This window comes from Marmota flaviventris, chromosome 4, assembly GCF_047511675.1.
Source record: "Marmota flaviventris isolate mMarFla1 chromosome 4, mMarFla1.hap1, whole genome shotgun sequence".
NCBI classification, from domain to species: Eukaryota; Metazoa; Chordata; class Mammalia; order Rodentia; family Sciuridae; genus Marmota; species Marmota flaviventris.
In genome coordinates this window covers 96,929,571-96,949,996 of record NC_092501.1, presented here as the reverse complement: position 1 = coordinate 96,949,996, position 20,426 = coordinate 96,929,571, and the positions used below count along the sequence as shown (strand labels likewise).

The window sequence follows — 20,426 nt, the reverse complement described above, 5'->3', positions numbered from 1 at the left end:
GGATTTAATTATATAGATCGATTTAAGGGGAAGAGACACCTGAACGATATTTAGACTCTCACTCTTAAATTTGGTATGTCTGGTTTAACATTTCAAGCATCAGCATAATTTACCATATTAACTAAAATGGAAAAATCATTATAATCTCAATACTTAGCCAAGAAAAAAACATTTTTTAAATAACAATTCCCAACGAATTGAAGAACAGAAGAAGATGTCCTTAGTCAGATGAAAGGCCCCATTTAAAAAAAAAAAAATCAGCATATTAGATAGTGTGCCCGATAGTAGAACAAAGTAAGGATATCTGCTTTCTTCTACTTGGCACTGAGATTCTATCCAGTGCAGTCAGACAACAGATAAAACATTGAGATTGGAAAGAAAAGCAAACCTGGCTTTATTCATGGATGGCTTAACCATGTTAAAAAAATCCGGAGGAATCTACCAAAAACCTTTTGTAGATTTAATAAGGAAAATTTTGCCCACAAGCATATCAAATGATTTCCCCTCAGGTTTTCTTAGCTGGGATAGTATCCAGGACTGGGCAAGTCACTAGGCAAAGGGCAACAGTGAATTACCGTGATTGGCTTAGCCTGCTTATTAGATATTCAGATTCTTTAACTCTACTCCAGGTTTACTGAATCAGAAACCAGGGGGCAGGGCATAGCCCAGTGATTTGTGTTTGAAGTATCAAAGTAGATTGAGAACAACTAGCCTGCACTGACTTTTGTTCGAACTAAGGTGAGGTACCCAGTACTGGACAAGTTGGGAGTCCATTAGTGAGGAAGGGTAGCAGGAGTTATAACCTACCTATGTCGTAGTAGGGCTGTGGTGGAGTGCAGGAATATGAATTTGTAATTAATTTGTGTACTCTTATTGGAGGTAGGACTGTAGACCACACTATAAGGAAAATAATACATTGCAATTACCCTTTAATAGATTAAAAGAGATATATTTTGGAATCTTCACGTGTTAGCAAACTATGACCTTGAAGGAAATCAAGTCTGTTGCCTGTTTTGTATGGCTGGAAATATAGATTTTTGCATTTCAAAATAATGGAGAAAATTTAAAAAATGTAGAATGTGAAAATGATGGGAAGTTTATCTGTAAGTGAAGTTTATAGAGACTCAGCCATGTTTATTAGGATTGCGTCCACAAAGCTGGGCATATGAGCTGGCCTTTACAGAGTTTGCCAATCCCTGAGCTACAAATTACTGAAGAATAATATATCCCCCTTCTATCAGTAATTTATGAATTACTCTAAAAGGTAGGAGTTCTGTACAGAGTAGTAAAAGTAAAAGTATTAAAGTACATAATTTCAAGAATAAGTGCTCATTAGAATTGTAGTTACTTTGAGGAGTATTACTTTTATGAGATAATTAGGATAAACTTAAGTTTAGTAAGGTCAATTACTAGAGCCAGCAATTGCAGGGAAGTAACTTTCTCCTCTTTTTTTGAATAACTGCTGGTTATTTAAACTTTTTTATTTAACCTATCACTAAAAATATAAGTTTACCTTAGCATAGTTATGTCAATGAGAGAAAACCTTTACTGTAACTTGTAGTACCTCTGGGTAGTATTAAAAATAATACTACCTGTTACTATGCAATGGTGTAGATGCTGACAGTGAATTTTGCCCCAAACTTTTAAAGGTATTTCTTTGGTTTTAATGAAGTAGTACATATCAAGTTTAGTGTAGATTTGAGATGACAGAAATATTTAGAGTTCAGAGAATTAACTGACTTGTGTTTGGACTTATTTAAAAAAAAAAACATAACCAAAGTTGGCCTTGTGGCCCATGTCATGTTTACATCCATTAGCCCAGGTTCACATAGAATTCTGCTTCAGGAGAATTAGACAACGTTCATTTCTAAATGTGTAAAATGATACTGTAAGATCCTCATGATGCCTGTTCAGTATCCAAAACCCTGATCTCCTACTCTGTGAAACACAGTTAAGGGGAAAATTGCTAGACCTATTTTTGAAATAGTACTCACCAGGCTTTGGAGAAAATCATTTCTGTTTGGGGATATTTGCCTGTTAAAAATGAGTTTTGGTATTGGAAGTATTCAAATGTGAGTTGTGTTCCTATAGAAACTGTTGAATACCTGTTGTCTTCCCCAGAAGAGAGGCACTCTCTGTATACCTGTATCATACCTATAATGTAGATTTCTTTTTTTAAGGTTATACGTTGGCTCTTCAAAGACATTCACCTCATCAGAGAAATCCCTGAATCCTTTGCAGTGGTGTAGACACGTCCTAGATAACCCGACTCCTGAGATGGAAGCAGCCAGACGTTCCCTGTGCTTTAGACTGGAGCAAGGTATTGTGAACATGTGCATTTGCATTCTCCAACTCTTGCCATTCTGAGCTCTGCTTTTGTTGCTGGTTTTGGAATAGACACTTGAGTTGAAAAAAACTTCACCCTATGGTGCAGGTATTGCATGCAGTTCCCTTCACCAGGATCACACATCAGGGTTTCTCACTATAGGCTCTAGTTTTGTGCTATTTTTAGCTTGTTTTAGTTTGTATTGTAACATACGAACACATTTTTTTCCCTTCAGTTTTTTTCTTTCTCTTTGCAAATATGCCAATAAGTGAACTGGGTCAGTCTTCATTACATAGTTTTATGGCTGAATTTTAAGATAGAAAACTGGGATTCTGTTGGGGTCTGAGTATGGAACTTACTGAATTACTTCAGTGTTTAGTTGGATGTGTAACTGGAAGTCCTAACCTTCGTAAACTAGGAAAAAATCTTTGTGTATAACATTAGTTACCTTGTGGAGCCCAGAAGAGGTTTAAGTAAAAGAACAATGACAACTGTAAAGGGAAAAAACAGCTTAAGGAATGAGTATTACTTGGCTCCTTATGATTTTGATATAGTCAACCACTTAAAGTTGTGATTGTAAGGTTTTTAGTTTGTCTCTCAACTTCCCCTATGTGTTTCATCATCTAGGAACACTGTTTCTATTCTGTGGAACACTGTTTCTATTCCATGGACCACCTGTATCCAAATCATAGGGAGCTTGAAAATACAGGTTCCATCCCTCCAGATTAAAGAATAAGTATCCTAGGGTACTCTTAGGTACACTGAAGTTTGGAAATACTGTCTCTTCAAGGAAAATGAATGTTTATGAACTATTTGAACATGAAACAAAGTGTAGCTAACATTTCTTGAGCTCTTAATTCTGTGATAGTACATTAATTTCTTGACTTCCTTCATTCAGTCTAACCATGCTCACCTGAAGTGTAGTAGGTACTGTGGTCATTTTTAGAGGTAAGAAGAGTGAAGTTTAGAGACAGAGAATTGCAAGACCAGAGCGACAGTCGGAGTCTGACACCAGAAACTCTGTCCTTAACCATTATGCTCTCCTGCTGGATTGGCACAGTTTTAAGTGAATATCAGTAGATCTCTTAAACATTTGGAGGACATGTTTGAAGATTGAAGAGCATGTTTTATTGAATTTTAACAAAATGAAATAATAACAGATAGTCGAAAGGTGGCGGAGGAACAAAGGTGTGCTAGGGTTAAACCTTTGGCCCCAGATGCTTATCTCTTAGAGCAACCATCTCACTGTCAGGAGACCCTAGATTTGATTCTGTTCCCACTTACCTCAAATGCTAAGCAAAATTTTAAATTCCACTGGACTTTTCAAGAGTCCTGTAGACCTGGCTCTAAGGCTCCATACTCAAGCAGCCCTTGATTCATGAACTTAGCATATTCACACATTTATATATGAATTTGGCTTAATAATTTGAAGCAATAGTCAAATGAAATTCAGAATTATAGTCATTTAGCCTACGGGTCAAGAAGCTTTTCTCTGGAAGGATTCAGACTGTAAATATCATAGGTTTTGCAGACACGCAGTCTCTATTATGACTGTTCAACTTGGTTATCACCAGAAAGCAGCCATGGGTATAAGCATTGATGAGCAAGCCTGTGTTCTAATAAAATCTTTTTTTTTTAAAATACCTGAATTTGAAGGCCATTTGATAAATTTCATTATATATAAAGATACCTTCCCCCCATAAGTGTAAAACTCTTCTTGGCTGGTAAGTATTAGAAAAACAGCATCAGGCTGGATTTGGGCTACCCCAGGCCAGTTTGGCAACCCCTAATTTAGTTTATTTGCATACATGGTTGATTTTGAAAAAGTAGAGGAGAGGCTTTTGTTAAGTTTAATGTAAATAATAGTAAATGATAAGTGCTTTTGATATTTTAGACTATATGCTGATTATCTAATTTTCCTTTTGTCAGCAAGGAGCTAAAGCAGAATGGACATGCTATGGTTTTATGCATGATTTATTTAAACTTCAGATTAAAGAGTTTTGAGAGCTAGTTTTTTGAAACCAAAATTAGCCCTTTACTAAATTTGTATAAATATAGAACCTCTTTTGCTATCAGACTAAATGCTTTTCTTCAAATATTCAGAATCCTATGATTAGCCAAGAAATAATAGGCTAACATAGGTTTACTGTATGAAAAGTCTTTTTTTTAAAAAACAAACTTAGATTTTATAAAATAATGACTGCAGTTTATGAAATATTAGACTTATGAGTATGTAAGAAAAGTAGAAGCCTCCTGCCCCCATCCCCCCATACCTGTTTTATTTCCCAGCTATTGGTTTTGATTTTCTGTTTACCTCTTCTAAATTAATTCTAATGTTGGATGGCTATTAGTGGAAATTCTCAATTTTTAAACATCAACCACTGGTTTTTGACTTGTGAAGGTTTAATCCTTTTAACATCATCCTTATACATTATCTCTGCACATCCTCCTGATGTAGCTGTTTACTATTTTTAGAATACATGAGTATTTATGATAGAGGCATTCATGCCTTTCAATATTCTTTGATACTTTGTTTTTCCTCTTTTTTTTTTTTTTTTTAGGTAATTAGAAAAAGACACTTTTTTTCCCCTTGGATCTCTTCTCATTAATTTATTGCCAGTCTCTCCAGACAGACCATGTAGCTCCAAGGGCTCCGTTTTGTTGCTGCTCCTTCTGAGTCCTCTGTTGTCTTTTTCTCTTGGGAATGGTCTCTTGCTTCCCAACAGCCATTGTGGGGTGGAATGTCCTTTTGCTTTTTCCTGGAATTCACCTGACCCCTTCATAGTGTGGTGTCCCCTGATTCTTAGATACAAAGATGTCCTTTTCTTTATATTCCCTTCTCCTAGTGGAATGCATTCTTTATATGCTCTTTGTGGGAAGTAGGAAGGGAAAGAAAATATGTGGGAGGTGAGCTTTGAGCACCTTGTCTGTCTGAAAATGTTTTTATTTCCTCCTCACCCTTACACCTGATTGTTCTTTGGGATAGGCTTCAATTTCTTCGTTAAAAGCCACTTTCTACAGAATTTACAAAGTAATATTCCATTTTTTTTTTTTTTTTTAGTTTCAGGATTGTCATTGGAGTCAGTCCAGTGCCATTCTTGTTTGTGATTCTTTGTAATCTTTCTACCTAAATCAAGATGAGTGTTTTAGAATCTTGTCTTTATTCCTGGTATTTTGAAATGATAAATTTCTTTCACTTTCTCTTTTTGTTAGGCATTTAGTGTTACTTTCAACTTGGAAACATTATTACCTTGATTCTTTATAAGACCCCTGTGCTACCCTGTTTTCTCTATTCTTTCTAGATATTTCTATTGGTCAGATATTAAATTTCCTGGATCGATCTCCATGTTTTTTTATATTTTTCTCTCTTGCTTTCTGTTGTTGATTTTCTTTGATGTCCTACTTTCTTGGACATTATAATAACTCATCATCTGAGCTTTTGCTGCATGTTTATTAGCTACCTTCTTTGTGCCGGGTGCCATTGTAGGTAATGGGGATATAACAGTGAACAGCACAGATGTTAGGTCCTGCCCTCACTGGGCTCACTTCTAGTACGCAGGTTTTCACTTAGTCTTCCTGTTATTTTATTAGGTTTTTTTTTTTTTTTTTGAAAGGTATGCTTATTTGTGTTTTATAGCCTTAAAATCTAATAGCTTTCTGTTTCAGTTCATTCAGGTACATAAACCTGTCTTTGTTATAAGAAAGGACGGTTGCTTGGGCAGGGGATGGAGCTGGAGGATTTAAGTATTTTCCTATAGATTATTCAGTCTTCCTGATTTTTTTTGCTTCACCATAGAACTCATTACCTTCTGTGGTACCTTGCATCTGTATTGGTTTCCCTCACTGTTGGCCCTTAGAGAATGCTAAAGCCCACATCTCTAACTTAATGTTTATTTTTTCCTCTAAGGTATTGTGACCCTCCTTAATCTGATATTGTCTTCTCTCCTATTCAGTTTTCCTTGTGGATATAAGACTTGGCATTAAGTGTCACTATAGTGTGGTTTCAGAAGAAAACAGGGAGAAATTTGTATTTAGTCTTTCATATTGAAGAATTATTAGCTTCCAATTAAGAGAGTTCTTTGTCAATGATAGTTAATCAATAGAAATAACACTTAGGTTCAGTGGTGAATTCCTGTAATCCTCGCTACTTGCGGGGCTGAGGCAGGAGTATTGCAAGTTTGAGACCAGCCCAGGAAACATGGTGAAACTGTTTTTTTTGTTTGTTTGTTTAAAGTTGTACTACATAAATAAGAAATTATGATTTTAACTTTATTCATAATATAGTATAAATACTTAGTTGGAATAATGTGAGTATTCCATATTTTAGAAGTTTCAATAATTCTCTAACAAGCATTTTCTTCTTTTAGACTTGCAGTAATCTCTGGGACAATCAGCAATTTCAAATAAGAGGTATTACTGATCATTTTTTTTTTGAGACTAGGGTGGTTTTTCTTCATTTGAATACAGTTTGCCCAAGGGCAGGGACACTTTGTGGATCACCAGCTCCATAACACCTAGAAGGGATCCTGACCCACAGACACTGTTGCTGAAGTAAATGAATGTGTAGTTCTTTTACAATTAACCACTGTTTTAATTTCAGTTTCGATTTTGAGTATTGTAAGATGGTGGTGGTGGGGGGTGGTTCTTGCAGCATTTCCTTACTTGCCATCTCTTAGCTTTAGAGGAAAGCCTAGACTGTTCACTAAGAAATCCACTGCCACAACTAGGAGCCATTAGATGGGGAAGAAGGGACACTTATCCTGTTTCATACTCTTTCCCCAGTCCTCTGCCTGTCTCTTAGGCTTTTTACTCTCATCAGCATATAGGAGTGAAAAGCATAAAGTTCTATCTTTTTTAATTTTTAAATTTTTATTGGTACATTATAATTATACATAATAGCAGATGGTGCCATATTTGTACATGCACAAAACATAATTTGATCAGTCTAATTCCCCAGTACTTTCCCTTCTCTTCTTCCTAACCTTTTCCAATTTTCTTTTTATTATTTTAATTAGTTGACGATAATTATATATTCAGGGTTGATTGTGGTGTATTCCTACATGGACACAGCATGATTTGGTAGTTTTTATTCCCTATTATTTCCCCATGCCTTCCTTCCTCTCGATCCCCTTCCTCAACCCTATTGATCTTCCTAGAAGAGAGTATTTAAAAAGGTTCTTACCACAAAGAAATGGTAAAGGTTTGAGGTGATTGATATGCTAAATCTCAATTTGATCTTTTTACAGTATACATATGTGTGTCAAAACATCACTCTCTACCCTTAAGTATGTACAATTATTGGCCCAATTAAAAAACAAACTTTTCTCTTTTTTTGCTCTTTAATGTTAGTAGGGATCTTCAGATAAGATGACGATTATTAGAAAGCAAAGATTTTAGATATTTGGTTCTTACTTTGGACCCTGATGTTTTTGAAAAGAAAATTACTCAAAAATTCAAAGATTAATTCTATCGGAACATGTTGGGGGATCCAGATATCTCTGGTGGGTAGATCTGGTTATACATCCCTCCCTCCCTCCCTCTCTCCCTAGGCTGTGCTGATTTCTTGGCTGCAAATTAGGTGTAGGGGTAAGTTAGCTGTCTACTTTAGTCAGCTTTTTCATCATTGTGACCAAAAGACCTGACAAGAACAATGTAGAGAAAAAAGAGTTTATTTGGGACTCATGGTTTCGGAGATCCTGGTCCAGGGTTGGCTGACTCTATAGCTCAGGGTATGGCAGTCAGGGCCTGAGCATGCTAGGCAAATGCTTTAACACTGGGCCCCACACCAGCCTCCCAAACCTGACCTTCTGGAGAAGTCTTTTTTTTTTTTGCCTCCTGGAAAAAAATTGAGAAAAGAAGGATGTTTTGTAAGATTTATTATATTTTTTTTTAGGGAGATAGCACTCACATTATGACTGTTTTAAGAAATATTTTGTCTTCGTAGCTATAGATAGTTTTGCAGATTGGTTAAATAAGTGAGTTTTTTTTTTTTTTTTTAAGGTACAATAGGATAATTATTTTTGGTGTAAAATATATTCTTAGAGAAAACTAATTGTACCTTATACTCTTAAATTCTTCTGTGGAATATTAATTGACTTGAATCTAAAAGACTTTTTATAAAATTATATATCCCAAAACTTTTTTCCAAACTGACTTTTATTTAAATTTTATAATTAATAAATTCTTATGTATCAAGTAATCAGCATAGGCAAGTTACTTAAGTGTTCTCAGCCTCTTCTCCATTCATACTTATTTGTAGATTTGTTGTAAGGGATTAAATAAATACTAATAAAACAAATTTGTTGACATTAAAGACTTAAATATTGGTTTCATCCTATTATATTTGAATGGCATAAGTGGCTTTTTTTTGGATAATATCCAGAAAGCAATGTTGAAAGTAAATCACTGGAATCTCCAAACCTACAATCTGATTGTATAAAATTAACAACAGCCAGCACAGAATAATATTTTCTTTTTTTCTGAGCACTGATTGGAGTACGCAGTCTTAACCAAAACTCAGAATCTTGGTTGGTTTTCATCTTTATAGATGGTCCTAACAATGTTAGTTTTCTACTTGAAGGCACTCTGTTCTGTTAACTTCTCTTATTTAATTTTTGACATTTATTGTCTTTTCCCCAGTAAAGACAGATAGAGGCCTATACCTCAATTTTCTTTTGAATTGCAATGCTTAATACAATTTTTAAACTTGTTTCAAGCACTGAATGTTTGGTTTTTGTAATTGACTGATTTGAGTTCATTTAAATTTCCTAGATGTATAAAGGAACCAATTCTCATCGAACATTTGGTATTGTAAATGGTATCCTACTAATCAAACAACAACAAAAAATCATGTTCTTTAAAATGTTAGTTCTGAGGGTGGGGACTTAAGTTTGTTTTGTTACCTGCTGTAACCCTTTCCTGTATTGGAATAGTTCCTGTTACATTGTAGATGTTAAATGCTAGTCATTTGAATGTATATGGTGCAAAGAGTTTTAATCAAGTAGTTAGATTTAGTGTCTCTAGTGTCTCAGCACTACTTAACTCCGTGATTGGAAACAAGAGGCCTGCTCTCAATGTCTTACCATTTATCTATTAAGTGTAAGGAGGGACATTTAATAGATTCCACAGGGCTCTTGGCATGTTTTTTGGGGGGGGGGTGGGATGGGGAAGAGGGTAAGTTTATTTTTGTTACCTATAGATAAAAAATACTTGTTAGAATTAGGGATCTTAAACTGAACAGTTTAGAAAGGTAGTTTACTGAACAATAGTAGAAAATTGGAAAGAACTTTCTTAGTTTGCTCCCTTTCTTCTGATTGTGCTTAGACCTACATGTATAAGTTGAGCATCCCTAATCTGAATCTGAAATGCTCCAAAATCTGCAACTTTCTAAGCACCAACATGAAACCACAAGTGGAAAATTTCGTACCATGAAGTTTTATTTCATGAATTAAATTATTTAAAACCCTGTATAAAGTTACCTTCAGGCTATATGTATAAGGTGTATATGAAATACATGGATTTTGTATTTTGAGTTGGATCACATCCCCAAGATATCTCATTATGTTTATGAAACTATTCCAAAATTTGAGAAGGTTCAGAATCTGAAACACTTAGGTCCCAAGCATTTCAGATAAGGGCAGCTTGACCCATGTTTCATTCATCACATGCCCATCTTCAGTTTCCCCTGCTGTCACCTTTTACACAGGAAAATATCCACCCCATAGGGCTTAACTCACATGATATCCTAAATCGGAATAAGGCTAAGCTAGAGTTTTTGGTAAATCCAAGTCATGAGGCTGGGACATTCACCAAATAATGATCAAGAAGCTTATCTAAGTAATTTGAAACACCCAATATATGGCTCAGTTAATTTGGGGTCAGTTAATAAAAGCTTATCTTGACTTAAGATACCTGAATGTCCATAACAGTTGAATCAGGACAGGTCACATTTGAGGATTGTGGGTGTAGTTTTCACAAAGAGCATGGTCTTGCACAGTTACTATGTTGGGTCATATTTCACATTGACCATCTCTCATTTCCTCTAGGGTTATTTGCTCAAGAAATGTGAACAGATACCACGCCTTCATTGAGTTTTTCTTTTATCTTCATGTGATACCTGTTCCCATTCTTGTTTCAGTTGTTATGATGGGGTGTTTATTTCTAAATTTAGTCAATGAAAAAGAAAGCTGTGGACTCAACTAGTTTTCTAAAGGTAGGCTTTGCCTTTGTAAAAGCCACACAGATTGAACTGAGACATTAGAAAGCTTATCAAATGCCTGTCTCCTGGAACCTGTCCAGTCTCTCCTTGCATGGTCCAAGATGCTATCCCTACCAGCTCATGTTTCCAGTCTTGAGGTGCTCCCTCACTTCTGAAACACAAAATTAAAACTTAGCCCATAGGGTTCATTTTAGGTAAGCTCTGCAAAGATTCCATTTTTCATTGGCAAAAACAATTTGGAATCGTGTTAATTTTTTTTGTGCTGAGACAGAGTCTCCTAACATTGGACGTTATTCTTGTGTGCTGGAAATTGAAGATATGTTGTCATAGCTGTGAGTTCTATCACATCTTTGCTATTATTTTCTGAATAACCTCAATGCATTAGTTTCGGTATTGGCAGTGATTTAGTGCTGTTAGTTAGAAATGATTATGAATTGTGCCTCTATAAAATTTGCAGTTTCCATCTATTACATCCAGCGATCTGAATATGTTTGTCAGTTATTCTTAAACAATCCTTTGTCACTTGTGCATGTATTTCAATGTGGGTTTTTTTTTTTTTGTCTTTTCAACCATAATTAGAAAGGTGTTTATTAAAGTAACCAATAACTTATGACAGTCTGTAATGGTTGTTGCAGTAAGTTTACAATTGACATGCTATTTTGTTACTATCACAAAGGAAAGTAAATAATAGAGGTGGGTGTGGTGGTATACCCTTGCTGACCCAAGGAGGATTGCAAGTTCCAGGCCAGTTTTGAAAACTTAGTGAGAACCTATCTCAAAATAAAAAGGGCTAGACATAAGTACTGTGAAAAAAGAAAAAGAAAAAAAAAAAAAGTAAAATACTATAGAGTTTCTCCTAAAGGAGTTTTTCTTGGGTGTGTGTGCTGGGTACTGAGCCCAGGGCTTCACAGATGCAAGTGTGTGCTGTACCATGGAGCTATACCTCTGTTTGCCCCCAGAGTAGTTTTTACTGCTTTTAAACTACTATAATGGTTGATTTAATTTGATTATATGACAGTGGAATTGGTTTTATTTTGATAGATGTTTATGCCTGTTTCTTAGGACCTCTAAAAAGTACTGTCAAGTTTAAGTAAGAATTCTAGACTTTTTCTGAAACACTGGGGCTTAATCAGAAATGATTAGAAACCTAAGTTGTGAAGAATTGAGTACTTGCTAGCTGCAGGCCCAGTGCTAAGTATGGAGGCGAGCAGGACAAGCCTAGCGCCTGGCCTTGGAGTGGACTGTCTGATGTAAGAAACAGATGACACATGTAGTAACTCTTGTTCTGTTTCTTCCTCAGCCTTAAAATAGGTGTGATGATTCTAACAGGCGACCTAGCGGAATCTGAGGGTTGTGCTGGAGAAATAACTTCCCTGAGGATGTGATGTGTCAGCAAAGATTTGAGAATCAGTGGGAGAAGATATTTAGCCCGTAACTCTGGTGGGTGGGACAGGGAGGAAGAGTGTCTTAGGTCATAGGAACAGTGCTTGGAAAGGCCTTGCAGTAAGAGGAGGTGAGTGACCTGAGAGGGACTGGCAGGCCATAGTGGTGAGGCTGGAATGGCAGGAAATAGAAATCTTGAGGCCAGTGGCACTAAATGAAACTAGAGATTGATGTAGAGTTTTCAGGGCTGTTAAAGATTCTGGACTTTATCCTTAGAGGTCTGGGAAACCTTTAATAGTTTTAAGCAAAGGAACAATGTAACCCTGAACAGGAAAGTTACAAAGTATTGTCTGAATTGTCTTAGAAAACAGGGTTTCTTTTGAAATCTGACCAGTTGTGTTGAATAAAGTAGTGATCTTAGAAACTCTTTGGAATGTGGGTAAGGTTAGGCTTTAGAATTTTGAAAGGGTGATTTTTTTTTTTTTTTAACTTAGATAAGTAGAAGAAAGCATTTCCAAGTTTTTCTCATTAATGTTGAATTTCTTATGACTTCATGTGAGAAGTAGTAGCTGAAAATGTGGTCAAACTCTACACAACGATTTACTTTGAAAAGATAAGTCTTTGATTTGTTGATATCCTAAATTATTTATAATGTGTGAGAACTTTAAAATTTGTATAGTAATGCTGTATGTATTTAAACTTTTTTTGGTACTGGGGATTGAACTCAGGGGCACTCGACCACTAAGCCACATCTCCAGCCCTTTTTTGTATTTTATTTAGAGATGGGGTCTCAATGAGTTGTTTAGTGCCTCATTGTTGCTGAGGCTGGCTTTGAACTTGTGATCCTCCTGCCTCAGCCTCCCAAACTGCTGGTATTTCAGGTGTGCACCACTGCGCCCAACTGTATATTTGAGTTTTGATGCACTTGCCAGTTTTTGTGAGTTTAATTTTTCGCCACTGTCTTAGTTATATTCTCCATTGTTGTAGTTATAAGACTGCATTTCGAGGAGTGGTGTGTGTGTGTGTGTGTGTGTGTGTGTGTGTGTGTGTATGTATGTGTGTTCAGTTTTATCTTCCATTTTTATAGTGGTTTCAGATGAGTAGGGTTGGATGAATAAAAGGATATTATAGCACTGGGAATTGCTAGGACATGAGTAGTGCTAAAGATGATGACTAAATGTGGGCAGTCTTCAGGAAAGACCCAGGAAATCAGGATATATATTCTTAGGGAAGGTAGCGTGATCTAAGCATGGGATCTCTGCCTGATTTAGAAGAACAACTGGGGGTAATTTCAGATGCCCATGTTGGACTGAGCAGAGGGTAGGAGGCAGATTAAATGAAATTCTAAAGCATTCTTCCCCGTTCCATTGCTCTGTTGGGGTCTTCAGCCACCCTGATGCTGCCTGTCCAGGGGTCCATGGGAAACCTGCTTGTGGAATAATCCACCCATAGATGTAGTGCCTGTTGTTGGTTTTTTCAAGGTAGAGGTAATACCTGCACCAATGTAGAACCTTACACTAATTACCTGTTCAGCTTAACTTTATTGTTATTCATAAAAGCAAACCAATAACCAAGTCTTACTTGATTTCTTTTTTAAAATCAGTAGCATGAACAAAATAGAAAACTCAATTAGATTTGCAGGAAAATAGTATCTGAGGGAATAAAGAATTTTGTGGACTGAGATTTGATAGTAATGTACCTTTAAAAGAAAGATAAACTGTAAAAAAAATGCAGTCAAATTGTCATTACTTTAAAAATGGCTTCTACTGTCATATATAACTAAAAAGAACAAATAAAAAGAAAAAAAAAGATTAAGTTGGGCTTTGTGACACATGCCTGTAATCCCAGCATCTGGTGAGGCTGAGGCAGAAGGATTGTGAGTTCAAAGCCAGCTTCAGCAACTCAGCAAGATCCTGTCTCTAAATAAAATGCCAAAAGAAAAAAAAAAAAAAAAAAAAAGAGCTGGGGATGTGGCTCAGTAGTTAAGCGCCCCTGGGTTCCATCCCTGGTACCTAAATAAATAAGCTTCAGAGTTATTTTTAACTTTTTGGAAATGAAATTAAAATGGCCAGGGCCAAGAACCAAACTACTTATGTGAATCAAGTCAAAGTTATCTCCCAGAAAGAGAGATGGCAGTATGAGAAGAGTTAGGGGCTCAGAGCTTCTAATGTTTAGTGAGGGCTCTTTTAGAGAATAGACAGTTGAGAAGAGGAAATACCAATAAATAATAGAAGAAAATTTCCTGGAGCTGAAGAAAGAGAAGTCCTCAGGATGAACTAGGACCTGAAAAACCTCCACCTAGATCTAGTTGATTTTCAAACATTAAAGAGACAGTCCTAAAAATGTTTAAAGAAGTAGGTGGTTGACAGTGCAACAGACGTCAGAGATCTCACAAGTAATATTGATGCTAGATGGAAAATGAATATGTAAAGTTTTGAGTGAAAGTTATTTTCAAACTATAATTTTGTACCCAAGAATATAAACCAAATTTGTGGGGATAAAAGGGAAAGACTTTAGGTTTTGTAAGAATTTAGAAGGTTTTACTCCCTTAATGATGGAAATGTTACAAGGATAAAGATGTGACATCTGGAAAATAGTGGCCAAGGAGATGACTGGGAAAGCCGAGAGAGATGAACTAAGAGTGGGAGCTACTCCCAGTTCTACGACGTTCTTGCCCTAGTTAAGCTGAACAGGTAATTAGTGTAAGGTTCTACATTGGTGCAGGTATTACCTCTACCTTTCCTTTGGTCCTTTCACATATAATGATCACCTTATAACTGTATTAACCACAACTATAAAAGAGTTGAAAATAAGTCTTGGCAGTATAGACAGAGTATCCACCAGACATAGAGATGGACAGTAAGGGAGGGCAAGTGTACTAAAGGTCTGCCGGAAGTCAGATACCAACAAGGTGGTACTTGGTCTGCCTACTTAATGTTGCATGCTAATTGTGTAATTTTCTTCAGATTTCAAAAGTGGTTCTAGGCAGGGAAAGGAAAGAAACTCTCCTGTTTTAGACTCTTTTGTAAATTTTAATGTTCTTCTGTGTGAGTAATATCACGAATGGCTTCACTTAGGTCTAAGAAATAGTTTTTCCCTTGACCAAAACTCTGTTTATATATTTGCTTTCTACCACCTTTCAAGGTGAGTGGGTCAGAGGCCCCTGGAATATAAGCCATGTGTTTTGTGCCCCTAACTGGAAGAGTATTTTAGCCCAGGAGACCTTGGAATTTTGACCTCATCACTCTTCTATGGGGAACTCAGAGGTGCTGTCTAATGGTGGGCTGAACTTGGCTTTCCCACTACATTGAACACTGATAGGCAGGAAGACTTGATTAGTGATCACTAGACTTACTTTCTACTGTTTTCAGATAGGAGATTATTTTTCCTATTTCTTCAGAGAACTAAGTTCTGTGACATCTCAATGATTTCATTTAGGATGTAGAAGCTACTCTAGCTGGTGGTCATGGCTTGCATTGTGGCTGTAGTCTCAATCAAAAGAGGCTGTCTATAATCTGTATGCCAGAATCACGTCAGGGACAGATTATAAGGCCATTCTTTTCCCTGGGTTCTGGATTAAGTTATTTTCACAGAGGCCCTCACTTATGTTCTGTGGGCACTTTCACTGTCCTGAAGTTTGACGTAAGCTGTAGCAGGCAGGCCTCAGGGGAAAATTGCTTCCATAAAAGGGAATTTTAAACATGTCTTTGTAGTTTCTATTAAAATTAGATTTTCATTTCCCTTATTAACAGCAGCTGAGAAGTCTGATGATGACTTATGAAATGAGAGACCACCCTATAAGGATAACACTGATTTGATCTGGGTGGGATTAAAGATGCCAAATTATCTTCAATTTTGACAACTTATTAAGTGCAACAAGTTGACATTCCAAGTTGACCTTCCCCTTCCAGAACCTCATTTTTTTAGCTCTCTCTTTAGATCATTTTGGTTAGAGAAGTCCTACAAAAGGATCCACTAATCAGAAATGGCAGTGAGGGAAGGATGAAGTGTGTGGTCGAAGCAGAAAAGGTCTGATTTTTAAAAATTCTGATGAATAGATACTATAACCATTAACATCATAATAACTATTAAGAAACCCTTAATACCTAGGATGCATTTGAACTACCAAAATCCAGTATCAAAAGTGAAATTCTGATCCATATGGAATAAATATTATCTATAATATACTAAGTAGAATGGAATTTTGAAACTTTCATTAAACAAATATTTATTAAACATTTACCTGTCGATCATCAGGGATATATATTACCCCTTAATTGCTTTCAAACCAACTATATTTTAAAATCTTAAAAATATAGTGTTGAGATGACTTCCTTGATTAGCTCTAGATATTAGTTATGTAGATAAATGAACTTTTGTTAGCTGTTTCTTAAAGGTCATATGTAAGTCATGCTTTTGTGGATTTTTACATTTTTAATTTAACTAGAAATTTAAATATTAAACATTTACAGTGACCTGGAATCATAGGGTGTGTGTGTGTGTGTGTGTGTGTGTGTGTGTGTGTGTGTATGTATCTTAGCTACTGATTTTAAATTGTTGCATTTGTCCCCATGGGTGAATGAATGGAAGCTATAGGAAAAGATTCAAATTAACCTAGTAGATTTGTCTAGTTGTAATTTGAAGATTGAGAAGTTTGGGCACAATGACTGACTTAACCTTTTAAAATGGTTCCCAAGATGCCAGTTAGGGACATGTTCTGGCTTTTTAGCCCTTCTCTTTACCTGAAATTGATATATACATTATAGCTAAATTTTCTTTATTTTGTGTATGTCAAGCAAATTGCACTATAAACATCTGTTTCAAAGTAGGAGTACTATTTTCTAGCCCCCATATGCTTATTTATTAGGTCCTGGAGCATTTTGGAGAAATTAATGCTACTCAAGTTTCTGTAGTAGAAAACAGTGGATCAGTAAGCTGCACACCATATGTTCCTGATCTCGGGGCTTGCTCCGCTTGGCACCAAGTCAGCAGTGCTTACTTACATACTGTGGCTAATTTTTGTCTCAGTCTAGGCAGATTATAGCATGAAATAGTAGTGTACCATCTTTATCTTGGTTTTTAAAGTCTCCTGTTGAATCTGTCCAGATATTTGAGTGCATCTCTGTGCCGGGCATTTCTATAGGCTCACGGTACGTAAAGGTCTGGCATGATGGACCTGGGGAGTTTGCACTGAGAGAATGGTTTATGGAACCAAAAGCCTTCCTGCCTTGGAGTTTTCTGGCATAAATCAAAATGCTGTTGTCCAGATAAAACTTCCTGCTGATTTATTGGAGAATAAAAAAATATTAAAGTTTTCTTGTAACTTCACTGATTTTAGACCACTCTGTAACTGGTATTAGTAAAGGGCTATGCATTTGAATTCCTCTGTGTGGCTTGGAATTGAGGCCTGCATACCTATTGCATAAAGAAGGAATACAGCAGATGATTTAAAGTCTGGTAACCCGGCCTGCCTTCCTTTCCCTTCCTTTCCAGGAATCTGGTAATTTATAGGACTTTTGGAACATATGGTTTGGGAAGAAACCATATTTCTTAAAAGTATGACACCTGGGATGTTTATTTCCATTGAGGTGGTCTTTGGAACAAATAAGAGAACTGTCAGATGTTCTGATCAAACTGTTGAAGGTTCATGCTGCAGTACTTAGCTTCTGAGTTGGTAACATTTGAGGAACGATGAAGTCTATGAAATTGTCTAAATAAGATAAAGAGCATGTCCATCATTCAAGAAGACTAGGTTAAACTTCCTAAAAATTAGGAAAGGTGAAAAGTGGAAAATTTCTTGAGATGCTCTTTTCTACTCCCTAACTTTAAGAGCATTTCCCCCCTCATATTGTGTTTTTGCTACAATGTGGTAGAAATGTTCATTTTAAAAACACTGTATGGTTTGCAAATGCATGTTGCAAACTTTCATCTTGTACTCACTTGTAGTCCTGCCTATTGCCCTCCCACAAACTACCTTTTTTTTTTTTTCCATCTGAGAACAGTGTAACATTAAGATGTTGTATGATTTATTCCAAATATCAAAACTACCCATGGCAGGATGGAGACAGGGGCTCAGGTAAGTAGATTCTTACTCCAGTGTCCTTTTAGTCTTTGGTTGGGTTTTATGACAACATAATGTGGGAAATTACAGTAAAGAAGTGTTCCATCAGCCTTCACTCTTATGTCTGAATACCTGACATACCCCTGCAGTATAGTTCTAGCGATGTGCATTTTTCCAAGTGAATTATCACAAAACTGGTATGTATGTTAGCTCAGGTTAACGAACTATGGCCTATTGGGCTTTTTGCCTGTTGTCATAGTGCTCATCAGCTGGGAATGCCTTTCATGTTTTTAAAAGTTGAAAAAAACGAAAAGAATGATTTCATGACCCCATGGAAATTTTATTAAATTCATCTCAGTGTGTATAAAGTTTTATTTGACACACAATTATGTTCAAGCATTTGCATGTCTTCTGTGACATTCAAGCTATGATGTCAGAGTTGAGTAGTTATGAGTGCAATCCCTGTGGCCAACAAAGCCTAAAATATCTGTTAGCCAACTCTTTACAGAAAACATTTACTAACCACTGTGCTAGCCTACTGTTGTCATCTCTGACATGGAATGCATGTCTTGCAGATCCCATCTAGACTCCTCTTACCAAGATCTTTTACCCCATCATCTCTAGATTTCACAGTGACTGGTTACCTTCACTCCCTAGGGTTTGTTGGTTTGTTCTAATTATGATTTTAAGTCCTTGGACATCACCACACATGACTATCCTTGTCAGCTCTTCTGCATAAGACAAGGATCCTTTACAGAATCATAAAGCAGACACTTAACAATGTTTCCAAATGTTTTATTGACGTTTACATGTTGAGATTAGTTTTGTTCCAGAGATATGCTATCCAGACTCATCTGGCAATGACTTGCTTCTCCATGGTTAGCTTTTCTTGTCTCCAGTGGTGGCCATTCCTACGTGAGGCTGTGTTTTCCAGCATCTGCCTTCTCATCATAATTATTGCTTTCTAGTTTATGCAAAAAAGGGGGCCTTAAAACCCATCTTCATTCTCTGTGTTCTCTGTTCTGTCTTTTCTGAGGAAGAAAGGAGACCCCCACCCCCCTTCCAAGGCTGCTCCCTGCAGGTCATCTCTGTCCCATTCCTCTGGTCTCCAGGGTCTTCCTTCAGTGCCTGCCCTTTTCTTTTTTCTACTGTGTTTTTCCTCCTCTTCTGTGAATATGCAGGTCTCCTTGATCCTAAAAACCATCTCATTCTCCTTGAGCCTATGTTCCTCAAGCTACAGTTTCATTTTTCTTTGGTTTGGTGGCCAGTTCTCTCTCCAGAGATTTCTACTTCCTCATCTTCTGCCTGCTTGATTCTTAACACTCCTCTGTTGACTTCTCTCATTAGGGACCTAGTTGTCCTAGCCAGAAGCCTTTTTCTTTGTCCTCCTACAGGACTTCTCTGCAGTGGTTGCCACTGTTGGCCATAGCTCCCTTGTCAGCTCTTCTGCATTAGTCATTTTTGTTTTTTGAGTTCCATCCATCCTTCAGCTTTCTGAGTTCTCAGTTTCCTTTACTGATCTCTCTTATTAATTATTCCTTCCTTAACTCTTCTCTTTTCCCTCTGAGCATTCCCCATATGTGATTTCCTTCCTGCCCGTGGCCCCACCTTCATCCAACACCTATGTGTTGATGTTCCCTGAATCTCTTTAGCCCTGTTTCCTGAGCTCCAACTCTGGACCAGACTCCAGCCCATTAGGCATGTCTCGTAACCATCTTAGTTCAACTCATTTTTTTTTTTTTCTCCTTGTGTTTCATGTTCTTTATCTTAGTGGGTGACATCAGTGTCTTGGGGACCATGTCATTGATTATGGTTCTCTCCTTTTCTCCACTGTGTTCATTGGGTTCCTGGATATTTCCACTTTTTCTCAGATGTGGCTTATTTGAACTTGTTCTCACCAGGTGTTGTACTCACGCTTTAGTTGAAGACCTTGTCTTGTCTCACCAGGTCTGCTAGAGAAGCCTCCTAATAGGTCTCCCAGTCATTAGTCTCTGACCATTTACTTAATCATTTATGACTATTTATGTCATCATAAAACTCATATCTAATCATGTCTTTTTCCTTCTCAAAGTCAAAATAGTAATTGTATATTAGTGTGTACTGCTGAGTATAAGACAGGGCAGAAACCAATCCTGCCAACCTGTCCAGGCCTAGCTCTTCTTTCATATGCCCTGTGCCTGAATATTAACCATTCCTTGACTGTACAGTACCCTTTCATGCCTCTGTCAGTTCACATGTGCTATTTCTAGCCAAAACAGCACTGTATTCCCATAAATGCTTCAATCTTCAAGGGTCAATTTAAACTTAATATCTTCTAGTGGAGACTTGAATTATTGTCATCACTTTGTTCCGAGTGCTTTTACTGCTCTTCCTATAGCAAGGTATAGAATTCTCCATCTCACTTGCTTGTCTTCTGCAATAGCTCTTCTTTAGAAGTT

General features: G+C 36.8%; 1 protein-coding gene across 2 annotated transcripts in view; it reads left to right on the top strand.

The window, feature by feature from the left end:
• Slain1 (SLAIN motif family member 1) overlaps positions 1 to 20,426 on the top strand; it is a 56,530-nt gene that overhangs the window by 10,067 nt on the left and 26,037 nt on the right. For both annotated transcript variants that reach the window (XM_027941600.3, XM_027941599.3), the window contains exon 2: positions 2,181 to 2,320. In XM_027941600.3, coding sequence (XP_027797401.1) covers positions 2,181 to 2,320 — 140 coding nt within the window. The remainder of the gene's footprint in view (positions 1 to 2,180; positions 2,321 to 20,426) is intronic.